At 39.0% G+C, this 17,368-nt stretch overlaps 1 protein-coding gene across 1 annotated transcript in view; it reads left to right on the forward strand.

Annotated features, from left to right (window-relative positions):
* The first annotated feature begins 1,725 nt into the window (after positions 1–1,725).
* Positions 1,726–17,368, forward strand: part of LRRC9 (leucine rich repeat containing 9) — a 137,847-nt gene continuing 122,204 nt past the window's right edge. The window contains exons 1-3 of the mRNA XM_049897440.1: positions 1,726–1,923; positions 5,055–5,134; positions 5,411–5,629. Of these exons, the coding sequence (XP_049753397.1) occupies positions 5,087–5,134; positions 5,411–5,629 (267 nt within the window). The 5' untranslated portion in view covers positions 1,726–1,923; positions 5,055–5,086. The remainder of the gene's footprint in view (positions 1,924–5,054; positions 5,135–5,410; positions 5,630–17,368) is intronic.

Consider the following 17,368-nt stretch of genomic DNA (forward strand, 5'->3'; position numbering starts at 1 on the left):
CTGCCCCATCCTGCGCCATCCTTACAATGGTTGTTATGCCAGAGCACATTGTTGTAGCCGCTGTGTCAATCCACCTCGAGGGTCTTCCTCTTTTCCGCTGACCCTGTATTTTGGCAAGCATGATGTTTAGTTAATATTATAGACAACAAAATTAATTGAAACATTGCAAATATGTTGATGTTAGATAAGTGAAAATATTTTTTAAAAATCTGCACTCCTGTATTTTTCTTGAGAAAGTTCAAAACTATTGAATGAGGAGGCCATCTGGTGACGGAAAAAAGCACTACAGGCATTATTTTGCATGAACTCAAAATCTTGGAAGCACTGGTTAAGAGCTACCCACGCTGACCAAAAGGTTGGCAGCTAGAAGCCACCACGCGCTCCTTGGAAACCCTATGGGGCAGTTCTCTGTCTTATAGGGTCGCTATGAGTCGGAATCAACTCCATGACAACAGGTTTGGTTTTTGGTTTTGGAATGTCATGAATATTCAACACTGCTGCGTAAACCACAAAAAAATTGAGCAGGCTCTAGCAAAAAGCCATATGTAATAAAAAATTTTCTAGTAGCCATATTTAAAAAGTCAAATGAAACTGGTGAAATTAATACATTTTTATTTAACCCAAAATATCAAAAATACTATTTCAGCATGTAACCAGTATAAAAACTATTAGCAAGTGTTTACATTCTACTTTTTCATACTAAGTCTTTGAAATACGATGCATATCTTACAGCACATCTCAATGTCGGCTAGCCACATTTCATACATTCAATTGCCACATGCGGCCGGGGGCTTCCATGTTGGACAGAGCAGACATAGAGGATCAAAAGCTGCAGGTACTTTAGTTTGCGTTTTACTAAGTTGGAAACCCTGGTGGCCTAGTGGCTGCTTACCAAAAGGTCAGCAGTTCGAATCCACCAGGCGCTCCTCGGAAACCCTATGGGGCAGTTCTACTCTGCCTTATAGAGTCGCTGAGTTGGAATCCACTCACTGCAACGGGTTTTTCTTTTTTTTTTTTTACTAAGTTAATTCATATCTCCATCCCTCTCCCCACTCTTTCAAAAAGTTTTTCCCTTTCCCCCTTTAAATTCTAGTTTATTTCTTAAATAAATTTTGCTTCCCGAGTATTTTAGAATACTTAAATGCCACTCAAAAGCCAGTCCGCGAACACTGAGTAGACCCATAGAGGTCAACAGTCTATCTCTTCTCCAGGGGGCACCAGAGCGTTTGCTGGTCTGTCCTTCCATTCGGCTCGCTCGGCGCACAGCAGCTTCGGGCTGCGGTCCGGCGCTGGGAGGCCTGGAAAGCCACGGTGCATGGGCCACCGGAGGGAGGCGACTCTGGGGGATCAGAGCCCATCCAAGTCGTCGGGGCACCTTGTGACATCATAGCGCCATTCCTTTGGGGCTCAAGTCTGGCAAGCCTCCGGGCTAACAGGCCCTGAGAGTAAAAGATTTTCAATGTCAGACAGCCAGGGAAATGAAAAGGCAGCGAACCGCCTAGGTCCCCCGCCACAATGCCCATAACTCACTGCTTCCAGTTCAGACTCTAGTAAAGGCAGGTCTGAAGTAAAACAGGAGCACAGGTTAAGACTTGCCAACCGGCAGCGAAAAGCTCCTCGCCATTTCCCAGGAACACCGGCGGGATGTTCCGGGTGGACCCCTGACTCTACTGATTGGCTGGAGGTCGCTGCCACGTGACTTAGACTGGTCCGTTTCCCCGCCCCTTCATCCCCCTCCGCACCCGGAGGTCGCCCGAGGCGCATAGCGGGTTTCCTAGGCAACCGCAGCGGGCCGTATGTACACACCCGGCCCGCGGCTAGAGAGGGTGTTGTGCCTGTTGCTACAAGACAGGTATTGGGAGGTCTGACTAGGGTTTGACCGGTCTCGGATGGCCCCGGAATCCCTCTGCTCTCGGGGATAAGGTGAGTATCTGTCACCTGGCGGCCTTCGGGTGTACATCATCTGTAGGCAGGCTGGGACTCTTTGTGCCCTTCTCCTCCCTTCCCAACCAACCTGGGAAGAAGGAGTGAAGCGTCATTGAGGTCAGGGGATCCCTGTAATGGTGCATTGCAAATAAAAATGAGAGACAGTGATGTGGCTTTTCTGAGGCCGTCAGGGTGACTGGAGCAAAGCTTAAGAAGAGGAGAGAAAGGACTGTGACTCACAACCACCTGTGCAGCCTTTACTGAACACGTAAAGGTCCTGGGCTGAGAGAACCAAATGCTCCTGGGCCAAACCTAGCATTGCTAACCAAACACGGGAAAGGCATTTGTTTGGACCATGGGTGAGATGGACTCTGATCCCTTTATACCCAAGCAGAGAAACAATTTAATCATACAGGGCTTCTAGTTTGCAGAAAAGAAATTTGTTTTTCTCAGAGCGACATTGTACCCAACCCTTATGGCAAATAGAAACATGATCATTGTTATACTCCAGTTGGTCACATAGAGCAAATATTTCTTTGTTACTCCATATAGGAGTCTGTGGTATGACAATTCAAACCACTCAACAAACTTTTGTTGAACACTTACCATGTCCCAGGCACTGTGATAAGTTCATAGTCCCTGCCCTCAACATGGAACCTAGTACGGAGGAAAGACCTGCAAACATCACAATACAGGGTGACTGGTGCAAGCATTAACTGAAGTCACAGGAACAGAATGAATATAATACTACCAGAGGGAATTAAAGTCTTCACAGAGAAGACTGTTGACTTAAATCTTTAAAGATGTACGGAGTATACCATAAAGTCAAGGGAAAAGGCATTTTAGGGAGGGGAAACAATATATGTCAAACTACAGCAGTATCCCAGCTCATTCAGAAAAATATAGTAGTGGCCGAAGCCTGGGGTGCCCTGGGAGGGTGGAGGGAAATGAGCTTGAGAGGTAGGCAGGAGTCAGAGCATGGAAGTTATTAATAGTTTTCAAGGGAAATAGTGTGAGCAGATTTATCTTTCAGGAGGCTGACTGTCAATAGTGCAGAGAGGATAGATTGGAGGGTGGTGAAATTACAGATTGGGCATCCAGTTAAGGTGAAATGATGAGGGCCTGAACCAAAGCAAACGCAATTGGGATGGAAAGGAAGAAACAATTTTGGTAGATGTTTGAGAGGTATATGCAGAAGGACATAACGAATGAATGTGAGGGAAAGAGTAAAAGGATAGTTGAGGATAAGTCCCAGGTTTCTGACTTAGATTATTAGAAGCTGAACTTTAACCACTCCACCAATCTCTGAAAAAGATGATGTGGGTATTTATAGTATAAATCACAGTAATTAAAGCAGGGTGGTACTGGTCCAGTAATAGAGCTAAGGAAAAGCGTGGATTAGAAAGTCCAAAATTAGGCCCACGTGTATTTGATAATTTGGAGCCCTGGTTGCACAGTGGTTACAGCTCGGCTGCTGACCAAAAGGTCAGCAGTTCAAATCCGCCAGCTGCTCCTTGGAAACCCTATAGGGAGTTCTACCCTCTCCTATAGGATCGTTATGAGTCAGAATTGACTGGACAGTCGAGGGTTTATATATGGCAATTTAGTATATAATAAATGGAACAGTTTAATTCCTTCTGGAATAAATGTCTTGGACATAGTCTAGATAACTTGAACAACTATTAGTTGGCTTTGGACATTCTTGAGGGCAGGCCTGGCCCCTTGTGTGGTGGTGGGAAGGTGGGCTTTCCTCTGGTACTCACAGACTATTAACTAAGAAGGTGGGGGCTCCCCTTTTCATGAGTAGAGGTGCTACAAAGCCCCCTATTTCTTGTGTACCATCCAGGATTAAGGGAGGTTAAGACTAAGGCCTACCTCTGTGTATGGGCCTTTGATGGCATAGCTATATTCTTTAAGTTTATTCCTTGCTAAATGCCCCCTTGCCTGCCTCTCCTGCAGCCTATACTTTAATCTCTTGGGGATGTCCAAGAATGGGGGTAAAGATGTATTTATTTGACAAAGGGAAGTGGAGAAGAAATGGTTGACATTACCTTCCATATAGATCCATCATGCACAACTTCTCACCACCCTACTCCAAACCACCATCCTCTTTCACCTTTATTATTACAGTGGCCCTCTAACTGGTCTCCTTGATTCTGCCTTTGACTCCTATAATCTCTTTTCAGCATAGCACCTAGAGTAATCCTTTCCAGAGCTTAAGACAGCTCATGTTACTCCTTCACTCAAAAACCTTCATATAGCTTTCCATCTTACCCATATCATGTATAGCAAAATGAAACATTGCCCGGTCCAGCACCATCTTCATGACCATTGGTATAGGGGACTTACAGGGAATTTGTTATTGTAAAAAGTGAGATCACAGTATATACTGTTTACTACACCTTGCTTTTCTAACTTGGCAATAACGTGTCATGTCATCGTGTCAAAACTGTAATTGCTATATATTTAAATAGCATATATCTTGGATAATATAATGAAAGTACTAAAAATTATGAAAAATTTGGTTAAATTGTGTTGCAGCTATTTAAATATTAATCAATTCATATCATCAAGAATGAAAGAAAAGTTGGTGAATGCATTTTAATAAACATTTATTACCAAGCCAAGTATGTTGCTAAGCCCTGAGGAATCATCTCTTTGCTCTCTAAATACACGTAGAGAGCTCTTCATTTTTAAACATCACAGTGTAAGAAGGATAAACGGAAGCTTGTTCAGAAGAGAGAAACAAGGGATGTCTAGTGAGAGAATTAAAAGACAGGAACTGGGAGCTAGGTAATGGGTAGACTGGAGATGACTGTTCTCTTCAAGTATTAAAGGCCCATTGTATGGAAGAGGAATTACACTTATTTTATTTGAACCCAGGAAGTAGAATAACAACAAATGTAGAAGACTTATGGGGAGAAAGAATTAAACTCAGAATAAAAAATAACTTTCTAACAGAAAAATTAAGATAGAATGGACAGCTTTAGGGTCCAAACAGGCACTTGGTAATGTGCTGTGTGAAGATTTCAAAATTGGGTGGTTCAACCTAAATAACTTTAAGAGCCCTTTCAACTTGGAATGACATGGCTCTAGTAGTTATTGTAATTTTTTGTTTTCCTTAACAGATTATTATTATGACCGTTATTTTTAATGGAAGATGATTGAAAGTGAAAACCTAAGCCAAGAAGAAATAATTAAAGAATTGGTGAGTCAAAGCTAAATTTCTTTCAACAACAGTGGTGAGGATATTAAAAGGAACGTTTTTGCACACCTTTTCGGAAGTGGAAGGATTATCTAGAGATCTGTTCTATCCCATGACTTTTGAAAGCAAAGGAAAGTCATATGTGTGGTACAACTCTCCCTCTAGTCAGGGTATAAAAATAGCATCAGTGCAATTGACAGTTTATAATTTCTAATGGCAAAAATAATTTTTGGATTTTTTAAAATAGGTAATAACCCAATTTCTTTTTTTTTCAAACAGTGTTTATGCAATGGTTTATCTTATGAGATGGTTGGACAAGAAGGATCAGATACTACAAAACTGGAGATGTTTTTCTCAGGGTATCCCCGTATAGTTGGATTATCATTATTTCCTAATTTAACAAGTCTCGCAATTATTGCTCAAGATATAAAAGAAATTTCAGGGTTAGAGACTTGTTTACTACTTAAAGAACTTTGGATTGCTGAATGCTTCATAGAGGTAAGTCTAAACATACGACCTTACATGAAAGCTTTTATCCTGAATTCTTTGGCGTAGGTTAAAACAGATAAATGGGCAAAAGATAGAAACAGATTTATGCAAAGGAGAAAATATAAATAAGGAACCAAAACATAAACATATTCTGCTTTTTTATGGAATAAAGTAATACCCAGTATTACCTAGTAGGAGTCCCTGAGTCGTGCAAACGGTTGAGCACTGGAGTATATAGTTTGAACTCATCCAGAGGCCTGGTGATCTGCTTCCAAAAGGTCACAGCCTTGAAAACCCTTGGAGCATGGTTCTACTCTGCAACACATGGGGTCACTATGAGTTGAAATCAACTCAATAGCAGCTAGTTTGTTTTGATTCCTTACTTAGTGAAATCCAGTTTATTTAGATGCTATTGGTTGTGTAGAAATTAGAGCTTCTTTTTTTTTTTTTCAAAAAGGGCCATTTAAAACAAAAATCATTTGGATTCCTATACACCAATAAAGAGAACGATGAAAAGGAAATCAGGACAACAATACCATTTATAATAGCTCCTAAAAAAATAAAATACTAACCAGGGTTGTAAAAGACCTATACAAAGAAAACTACAAAACATTACTCCAAGAAACCAAGAGATCTACACAAATGGAAAAACATATGATGCTCATGGATAGGCAGACTCAACATTGTGAAAATGACAGTTCTACCCAAAGCAATTTACAAATACAGTGTAATCCTGATCCAAATACAAGCAACATTCTTTAAAGAGATGGAAAAATTAATCATTAACTTTATATGGAAAGGGAAGAAGCCCTGGATAAGTAAAGCACTATTGAAGAAGAATAAAGTAGGAGGACTTGCAGTAAGTACCTGACCTCAGGACCTGCTGTACAGCTACTGTAGTCAAAACAGCCTGGTACTGGTACAATGACAGATACATTTACCAATGGAACAGAATTGAGAACCCAGATGTAAATCCATCCACCTCTGGTCACCTGATCTTCAACAAGAGCCCAAAGTCCATCAAATGGGGAAAAGACAGTCTTTTTAATAAATGATACTGGCAAAACTGGATGTCCATATGCAAAAAAATGAAACAGAACCCATACCTCATACCATATGCAAAAACTAATTCAAAGTGAATCAAAGACCTAAACATAAAGTCAAAAACTGCAAAATTCATACAAGTAAAGATAGAATCAATGCTAGAGGCCCTAATGGCATTAACAGGATACAAACCATAACCAACAACACACAAATTCCAGAGATAAGCTAAATAACTGGGATCGTCTAAAAATTAAATACTTATGCTCGTCAAAAGGCTTCACCAAAAGAGTAAAAGAGAACCTACAGACTGGAAAAATACTTTTGGCTATTACAAACCAGACAAAGGTCTAATCTCTAAAATCTACAAGAAAATCCAACACCTCTACGACAGAAAGACAAATAATCCAATTAAAAAATGGGCAAAGGAAATGAACAGACACTTCACCAAAGAAGACATTCAAGCAGCCAACAGACACGTGAGGAGATGCTCACGATTACTAGCCATTAACCCGAAACCCAGTGCCGTCGAGTCGATTCCGACTCATAGCAACCCTGTAGGACAGAGTAGAACTGCCCCATAGAGTTCCCGAGGAGTGGCTGACGGATTCGAACAGCCAACCGTTTGGTTTTCAGAGGTAGCACTTAACCACTACGCCACCAGGGTTTCCCACTAGCCATTAAAAAAATAAATAAATAAATAAGCCATTAGAGAAATGCAAATCAAAACCACCATGAGATACCATCTCACCCCTGCATTACTGGCACGAATCAAAAAAAACAGGAAATAACAAATGTTGGAGAGGCTTCAGGGAGATCGGAACTCTTATGCACTGCTAGTAGAAATGCAAAATGATACAACCATTTTGGAAAACGATATGGCACTTCCTTAGAAAGCTAGAAATAGAAATACTATATGATCCAACAATCTCACCCTATGAATATATCTTAGAGAATTAAGAGTCGTTACACAAATAAACAATCCACACCCATGTTCGTTGTTCACAATAGCAAAAAGATGGAAACAACCTAGATGCCTATCAACAGATGAATGGATAAACAAACTGTGGTACATACACAAAATGAAGTATTACGCAACGATAACAATGATAAGTCTGTGAAGCATCTCATAACATAGATGAATCTGGAGGACATTATGCTGAGTGAAATAAGTCAATCACAAATGGAGAAATATTGTATGAGACCACTACTTTAAATACTCATGAAAAAGTTTACATACAAAACGAATCTTTGATGGTTACGAGGGAGGGCAAGGGTGGGGATGGAAAAACACTTAATAGACAATAGATAAGTGGAAACTTTGTTGAAGTGTAAGACAGTACACAATTCTGGGGAAGCCAGCACAACTTGTACAAGGCAAGGTCACGGAAGCTCCAGAGACACATCCAAACTCCCTGAGGGACTGCATTGCTGGGCTGAGGGCTGTGGGGACCATAATCTCGGGGAACATCTAGCTCAGTTGGCATAACATAGCTTATAAAGAAAATGTTCTACTTTCTACTTCGGTGAATAGCACCTGGGGTCTTAAAAGCCTGTGAATAGCCATCTAAAATACTCCACTGGTCTCATCTCTTTGGGAGCAAGTGAGGTGAGAATGAAGAAAATTAAAGATACAAGGGAAAGGTTAGTCCAAAGGACTAATGGACCGCACCTACCATGGCCTCCACCAGACTGAGTCCAATACAACTAGATGGTGGCTGGCTGTCATTGCTGACTGCTCTGACAAGGGTCATAATAGAGGGTCCCAGACAGAGCTGGAGAAAAGTGTAGAACAAAACTCAAACTCACAAAAAAAAGACCAAACTTACTGGCCTGACAGAGACTGGAGAAACCCGAAGAGTATGCCCCCCAGACACCCTTTTAGCTTAGTAATGAAGTCACTCCTGAGGTTCACCCTTCAGCCAAAGATTAGACAGGCCATAAAACAGAACGAGACTAAAGGGACACAACCCAAGGTTGAGAAAGGAGGACGCTGACATGTCGTGGGGTTGTTAACCAATGTTATAAAACAGTACTAACTCTTTAATGAGAAGCTAGTTCTGTAAACCTTCATCTAAAGTACAATTAAAAAAAAAAGAGATAGATGAAAGAAAACAAAAAGCTGTTCAATTGTTTAATGCCTTCTATGAAATCAAATTATACATTCACATTAAAGTATTAAATCATTCTGGAATTCTTATGAGAAAAAAGAGTCCCTTTATTCCCTTCATCTCATTATTTTTCTTCTTTACAAGAAAACTCTTTCATTGTTTGCTGTTTCTTACTTATTTTTTGTTTCCTGAGATCTGCTACCTATATTTCAGCTCTTTTTGTTGTCTTGCCCTCTTGACTGAGCTGGGATCTCTGCATTTGTCTTATGTTTGTAATGATAGTGACTTCCTTATGTTCAGTCATTGTTGCCAAACTTTAATCATAATTTTTATGCCTTTTGATATACTCTTTTCTCAGGAGGGTTCTTAAATAAGCTTTTTTCCCTTTTTCACAGAGTTTCTTTGTATAGATCTTTTTTTTTTTCAATTAAAATGTTTTATTGTGTTTTCGGTGAACAGTGACACATAAAATTAGGTTCCCATTTAACAATTTCTACACAATTTGTTCGGAGACATTGGTTACATTTTTCGTAGCATGTCAACTTTCTCGTTATTTCCATTCTGGTTGTTTCGTTTCCAGTAATCTAGTTTCCCTGTCTCCTTGCCTTCTTGTCTTTGCTTTTGAATAAATGTTGACTATTTTGTCTAATATCAGTGATTTTTTAAAGACGCACAGTATTCTTGGATGTCATTGTTTATTTTATGAGCCAATCTGTTATTTAGCTAAAAGGTGTCCTCATGGAATAGTTTCGGTCCAAGGTTTAAAGATTATTTCAAGGTGGATACTCTCAGGGAATCTTTGTATAGATCTTATGCTACTTTAAAAAAAAATTTTTTTTGTGGTAAAATATGTATAACAGAAAATGTACCCTTTTAACCTTTTTTAAAGGTGCAGTTGGCATTAATTACATTCACAGTGTTGTGTAAACCTCATCATTATCTGTTTCCAGAACATTCCCATCATCCCAAACAGAAACCCTATACCCATTAAGCAATAACTCCCAATCCCCCCTCCCTCCAGCCCCTGGTAACTACTATTCTTTCTGTGTCTATGAATTTGCCTGTTCTAGATACCTCAAGTAAGTGGAATCATTTGTAGTTTTGTGTCTGGCTTATTTTACTTAGCATAATGTTTTCATGGCTCATCCGTGCTGTAACCTCTACAGAATTTCATTGCTTTTCATGGCTGAATGATATTCCATTGTGTGTATATACCACATTTTGCTTAACACCTGTTGATGGACACTTGGATTGTTTCTACTTTCTGCCTCTTGTGAATAATGCTGCAATGAACATGAGTGTACAAATACATGTTTGAGTCCCTGTTTTCAGTTCTTTTGAGTAGAGTTGTTGGATCTGGTAATTCTATGTTGTACTTTTTGAGGAACCACTAAACTCTTTTCCACAGTGGCTGAGCCATTTTAAATTCCTTCTGGTAATGTACCAGTGTTTGGTTCAAATTTCTCCACATCCTCACCAACACTGTTATTTTTCTTTTTTTGTAGTTGTCATCCTATAGTTGTGAAATGATGTCTCCTTGTGGTTTAGATTTGCATTTTCCTAATGACTAAGGATGATGAGCATCTTTTCATGTGCTTGTTGGCCACTTCTTATCTTTTTTGGACAAATGCTATTCAAGTCCTTTACCCATTTTTTAGCTGGGTTGTTGATGTTGTTTTTTGTTGTTGCTGTTGAATTGTAGGGATTCTTTATATATTCTGGGTATTAATCCCTTATCAGATACATGATTTGCAAGTATTTTCTTTCTGTGGGTTGTCTTTTCACTCTCTTGATAGTGTTCTTTGATGCCCTAAAGTTTTTAATTCTGATGAAGTCCAGTTTTTCTATTTTTTTGTTTTGTTGCCTGTGCTTTTAGTGTCATATCTAAGAATCCACTGCCAAATCCAATTCAGGGAGATTTTCACCTATGTTTTCTTTTAACAGATTTAAAGTTTAGGTCTTTGATAGGTCATTGATCCATTTTGAGTTGACTTTTATATGTGGTATAGTAGAACATCTATGTTGAAAAGCAGTAAAGCAGAATATATCAAGAGCCACAAAAATTTTTTTTTAACTCAGAAATCCTTAGTCTAAGATTTTATCCTAGAGAATTAATCCAACAGCAAAAAAAAAAAAAAAAAAAACTGTGTTCATGAAGGTATTTGTTGCAGAAGTATTTATAATAGCTAAAAATTTGAAATGTATTTGCCATACGTGAAGTAATTCTTTAAGTCATCAACTTCATGAAATATTTTAGAGGTATTAAATATTATAATTTTAAAAATTATAAAAACATTTTAGAGGCAGGTCAAAGATGGTGGAGTAGCCTGATGCTTCCAGTGATCCCTCTTACAACAAAGACCCGAAAAAACAAGTGAAGCAATTATTTATATGACAAGCTAGGAGCCCTGAACATCAAAGGCAAAGTTAGGAAATCAGACTGAGCCACAGGGAGAGGGAGAGATGGTTCAGAAGCAGTGAGGAGTTGCTGGACCTAACTTGACAGGAACCAGAGTGCCTCAGGCATGATTCCCTGATGTGACCTCAGCGAGGCTGGTGGTGTTCGGGACATGAGTTCCTCAGGGAGAGACAGCGAGCTGCACAGTCTACTCACACCTCCAGAATCAGAGAATAGCGCTCTCAGCAGAAGCTAAGTACTTGTGTCTATTTTATTGCACCCCCAACCCCCAAGCCAGCTTCAGTGATGGTCGATTTCCCTGGGCCTGAGATAGGTCCTGCTACAAGCCCTCAGCCATTCTCCTGGCCTTGGAGAAGGAATAAATTAAAAACAGGGTGAAAAGATAATCTGCTGGCTCCCCAAGCTAAGAACTCAGGGCAGAATCAGCTGCAGTCCAGGCAGAAATGATCCACAGGCTTTGAATGCCGTTCACCCCTGCGTGGACCTGCGTGGGCCCATTTCAGGAGATTAGACCCTTGTTGGCAGACTGCAACATTATATGTGCCTGAGATCTGATTTTAACTGTTTCAGCTATGTGGTGAAGAGGTGGGTTTTTGACATTTGACAGTGCTCTGCCTATTAAACAGGGTCCTCACCTACCCATATCAGGGGCCTGAGGGCTGGAGGCTCCCCCCACACCACCTAGCCACCCACGACAGGGGTCCAAGGATAAATGGTGCGTCGGAGTCCTTACAGCCAAAAGCAATGGGTGCCCATGGTTCAGCTGCATAACCCAACCACCTGTGCGCTCTAGGGAACAGGGATGCGGTTTCCTCACAGATGCTTGGGGGATGGTTGTCAGCCCCCTGCCTTGTTCAGAGCATGATCCACTGCTGCGACCAGATACCTGTGCCTACACCAGTCACCCCTGCCCATCTAAGACTGTAGGACAGAACCTGCACCACATACTTGGTGACTGACTACCTGGACACCTGAGCTGAATCCATAAAATAAAAGTGAAGGGACTCCTAGGCTCATATATGTGGAAACAGCTATAGCCACCAGGTTACAGGACGACAGAGCTTCAAAAACCCAAAAACCCCAAACCCATTGCTGTTGAGTCAATTCTGATTCATAGTGACCCTTAGGACAGAGTAGAACTCCCCCATAGAGATTCCAAGGACCGCCTGGTGGATTCAAACTGCTAACCCTTTGGTTAACAACTGTAGCACTTAACCAGTACACCACCAAGGTTTCCTAGAGCTTCAGAGGTGCTCTCTCAAGCAGCCTATCTGGGTATATCAAAACAGAACAAAGCAAGAAGCTAGGATATGGTAAGCAAACGTAAAATAAATTAATGCAATAACTTATAGATGGCTTGGAGACAGCAGTCAATATCAAATCACATAAAGAAGCAGACCATGATCACGTCAGCAAGCTCTTAAAGAGTCAAGGACTCTTCTGGATGTAGAGGTCTTCCTGAAATTACTAGAGGCAGAATACAAAAGATTAATTTACAGAACTCTTCAAGAGATCAGGCAAAACACAGAACAAGCCAAGGAACACATAGATAAAGCAGTGGAGGAAATTAAGAAGGTTATTCAAGAGCATAATGAAAAATTTAATAGTCTGCAAGAATCCATAGAGAGACAGCAATCAGAAGTTCAGAAGATTAACAATAAAATTTCAGAATTAGCTCAATAGAAAGTCAAAGGAGCAGAATTGAGGAGCTGGAAGACAGAATTAGTGACATGGAAGATAAAACACTTAGCACCAATATATTTGAAGAAAAATCAGACAAAAGAATTTAAAAAAATGAAGAAACTTTTAGAATCATGTGGGACTCTATCAAGAGAAATAACCTACAAGTGATTGAAGTAGCAGAACAAGGAGGGAAAACAAAAAATACAGAGAGAATTGTTGAAGATTTGTTGGTAAAAAACTTCCCTGATATGGTGAAAGATGAGAAGATATCTAAGATGCTCATCGAACCCCACATAAGGTAGATCCCAAAAGAAAGTCACCAAAACATATTATAATCAAACTTTCCAAAACCAAAGAGAATTTTAAGAGTGGCTAGAGATTTAAAAAAAAAAAAAAAAAGTCACCTACAAAGGATAGTCAATAAGAATAAGCTCGGGCTACTTGGCAGAAACCATGCAGGCAAGAAGGCAATGGGATAACTTATATAAAGCATTGAAGGAAAAAAAAAAACTGCCAGCCCAGAATCATATATCCAGCAAAACTGTCTCTCAAATATGACAGTGAAATTTGGACATTCCCAGATAAACAGAATTTTAAGGAATTTGCAAAAACCAAACCAAAACCACAAGAAATACTAAAGGGAGTCCTCTGGTTAGAAAATCAATAATATCAGATATCAACCCAAGACTGGAACACAGGACAGAGCACCCAGATATCAATCCAGATAGGGAAATCACAAAAATAAATAAAGATTAAAAAGAACACTCAAAACAGGGAAACAGCGATGTCATAATGTAAAAGATGACAGCATTAAATCAATAAAGAGGGACTAAAAAATGTAGTCACAGATCTTTCATATGGAAAGGAACTCAAGATGACATAAAGAAATAAAAGTTTGGTTTAAACTTAGGAAAATAGGGGTAAATATTAAGGTAACCACAAAGGAGGCTAACAATCCTACACATCAAATTAAATACAAGAAAAATGTAAAGACTCAAAGAAAACAAAAGCAACGACAGTGAAAAAGAGGAAAAGAAAATATATAAGGAAAAACTACTCTGCACAAAAAATTAAGTAGAAAAAATAAACTGTCAACAGCACACAAAAAAGGACATCAAAATAACAGCACTAAACTCATACCTCTCTATTATTATGCTGAATGTAAATGGACTAAATGCACCAGTAAAGAGACAGAGTGGCAGAATGGATTTAAAAAACATGATCCATCTCTATGCTGCCTACAAGAGACACACCTTAGACTTAAAGATGCAAACAAACTAAAACTCAAAAAAAACTCAAAGGATGGAAAAAAATATATCAAACAACAATCAAAAAAGAGCAGGAGTGGCAATATTAATTTCAGACAGAATAGACTTTAAAGTAAAATCCACCACAAAGGATAAGGAAGGACACTATATAATGATTAAAGGGATATGACCATATTAAATGCAGCCCTTCAAGATACATAAAACAAACTCTAACAGCACTGAAAAGTGAGATAGTTAGCTCCATAATAATAATAGGAGACTTTAACACACCACTTTCAGTGAAGGACAGAACATCCAGAAAGAAGCTCAGTAAAGCCATGGAAGATCTGAATACCATAATCAACCAATTTGACCTCATAAACGTATACAGAACACTCCACCCAAAAGCAGCAAAGTATACTTTCTTTTCCAATGCACATGGAACATCCTTTAGAACAGACCGCATATTAGGTCACAAAGCAAGCCTTAACAGAATCCAAAACATTGGAACATTACAAAACATCTTTCTCTGACGATAAAGCCATAAAAGTGGAATTCAGTAACAGAAAAAGCAGGGAAAAGAAATCAAACACTTGGAAACCGAACAACACCTTGCTCAAAAACGACCAGGTTATAGAAGACATTAAGGATGGAATAAAGAAATTCATAGAATCCAATGAGAATGAAAACACTTCCTATCAGAGCCTTTGGGACACAGGTAAAGCAGTGCTCAGAGGTTAATTTGCAGCAATAAATGCACACATAGAAATAGAAGAATTATCAAATCAAAGAATTATCCCTTCAACTTGAACAATAGAAATAGAGCAACAAAAGAAGCCCTCCGGCACCAGAAGGAAACAAATAATAAAAATTAGAGCAGAATTAAATGAAATAGAGTACAGAAAAACAATTGAAAGCATTAACAAGACCAACAGCTTGTTCTTTGAAAAAGTTAACAAAATCGATAAACCATTGGCCAAATTGACAAAAGAAAAACAGGAGAGGAAGCACATAACCCGAATAAGAAATGAGATGGGCAATATCACAACAGACCCAACTGAAATTACAGGAATCGTATCAGATTACTAAGAAAAATTGTATTCTAACAAATTTGAAAACCTAGAAGAAATGGATGAATTTCTAGAAACACACTACCTACTTTCATACAAACAGAGGTAGAACAATTAAATAAACACATAACAAAAGAAGAGATTGAAAAAAGTAATTAAAAAACTCCCAACCAAAGAAAGCCCTGGCCCTGACTGCGTCACTGAAGAATTCTGCAAAACTTTCAGAGAAGAGTTAACACCACTACTACTAAAGGTGTTTCAGAGCATAGAAAAGGATGGAGTACTCCCAAACTCATTCTATGAAGCCACCATATCCCCAATCCAAAAAAACAGGTAAAGACAGCACAAAAAATGAAAATTATAGACCTATATGATGGTGTAGTGGTTAATTGCTAGGGCTGCTAAGCAAAAGGTCAGCAATTTGAACCTACCAGGCACTCCTTGGAAACTCTAAGGGGCAGTTCTACTCTGTCTTTATAGGGTCACTATGAGCTAGAATCGACTTGACAGCAACGGGTTTGGTTTTTTATATCCCTCATGAACTTAGATGCAAAAATTCTAGCCAACAGAATTCAACAACACATCAAAAAAATAATTCACCATGACCAAGTGGGATTCATACCAGGTATGGTCCAACATTAGAAAAACAATTAATGTAATCTGTCATATAAATAAAACAAAAGACAAGAACCACATGATCTTATCAATATGCAGAAAAGGCATTTGACAAAGTCCCATCCCCTTTCATGATAAAAACTCTCAGCAAAATAAGAGTCGAAAGGAAATTCCTCAACATAATAAAGGGCATTTATACAAAGCTAACAGCCAACATCATCCTAAATGGAGAGAGTCTGAAAGCATTCCCCTTGAGAACAGGAATCAGACAAGGATCCCTTTATCACCACTCTTATTCAACATTGTGATGGAGGTCCTAGCAATTAGGTTAGATAAAGGAATAAAAGACATCTAAATTGTTAAGGAAGAAGTAAAAGTATCTCTGTTTGCAGATGATATGATCTTACACAGAAAACCCTAAAGAATTCTCAAGAAAACTACTGAAACTAATAGAAGAGTTTAGCAGAGTATCAGGTTATGAGGTAAACATACAAAAATCAGTTGGATTCCTCTACACCAACAAAGAGAACGCCAAAGAGGAAATCACCAAATCAATACCATTTACAATAGCCCCCAAGAAGATAACGTACTTCAGAATAAATCTAACCAGACGTAAAAGACCTGTACAAAAAAAAACTACAAGGCACTACTGCAAGAAACCAAAAAAGATGTACATATGTGGAAAAGCAGACCTTGCTCATGGATAGGAAGACTCAGCATTGTGAAAATGTTTATTCTACCCAAAATGATGTATAGATACAATGCGATTCCAATCCAAATTCCAACAACACTTTTTAATGAGATGGAGAGACAAATCATCAACTTCATATGGAAGGGAAAGAGAACCCGAATAAGTAAAGCTTTAATGAAAAAGAAGAACAAAGTGGAAGGCCTCGTACTACCTGATTTAGAACATATTATACTGCCACACTAGTCAAAACAGCCTGGTACTGGTACAGCAACAGATACATAGACCAGTGGAATGGAATTGAGAATCCAGACATAAATCCATCCATCCACATGTGCAGCTGATATTTGACAAAGGCCCAAAGTGCATTAAATGGCGGAAAAGACAGTCTCTTTAACAAATGGTGCTGGCATAACTGGATATCCATCTGCAAAAAAATGAAACAAGACCCATAACTCACACCATGCACAAAAACTAACTGAAAATGGATCAAAGACCTAAATACTGACTCTAAAATGATAAAGATCATGGAAGAAAAAATAGGGACAATGCTAGGAGCCCTAATACATGGCATAAACAGTATACAAAAGATTACTAACAATGCACAAACACCAGAAGAGAAACCAGATACCTGGGAGTTCCTAAAAATCAAAACTTATGCTCGTCCAAAGACTTCACCAACGGAGTAAAAAGACAACCTAAAGAGTGAGAAAATTTTTTTAGCTAGGACAATTCCAATCAGCGTCTGATCTCCGAAATCTACATGACACTGCAAAAACTCAACAACAAAAAGACAACCCAATTAAAAAATGGGCAAAGGATATGAACAGGTACTTCACCAAAGAAGACATTCAGCCAGCTAACAGATACATGA

This window comes from Elephas maximus, chromosome 10 (assembly GCF_024166365.1).
Source record: "Elephas maximus indicus isolate mEleMax1 chromosome 10, mEleMax1 primary haplotype, whole genome shotgun sequence".
In the NCBI taxonomy this organism is placed as follows: domain Eukaryota; kingdom Metazoa; phylum Chordata; class Mammalia; order Proboscidea; family Elephantidae; genus Elephas; species Elephas maximus.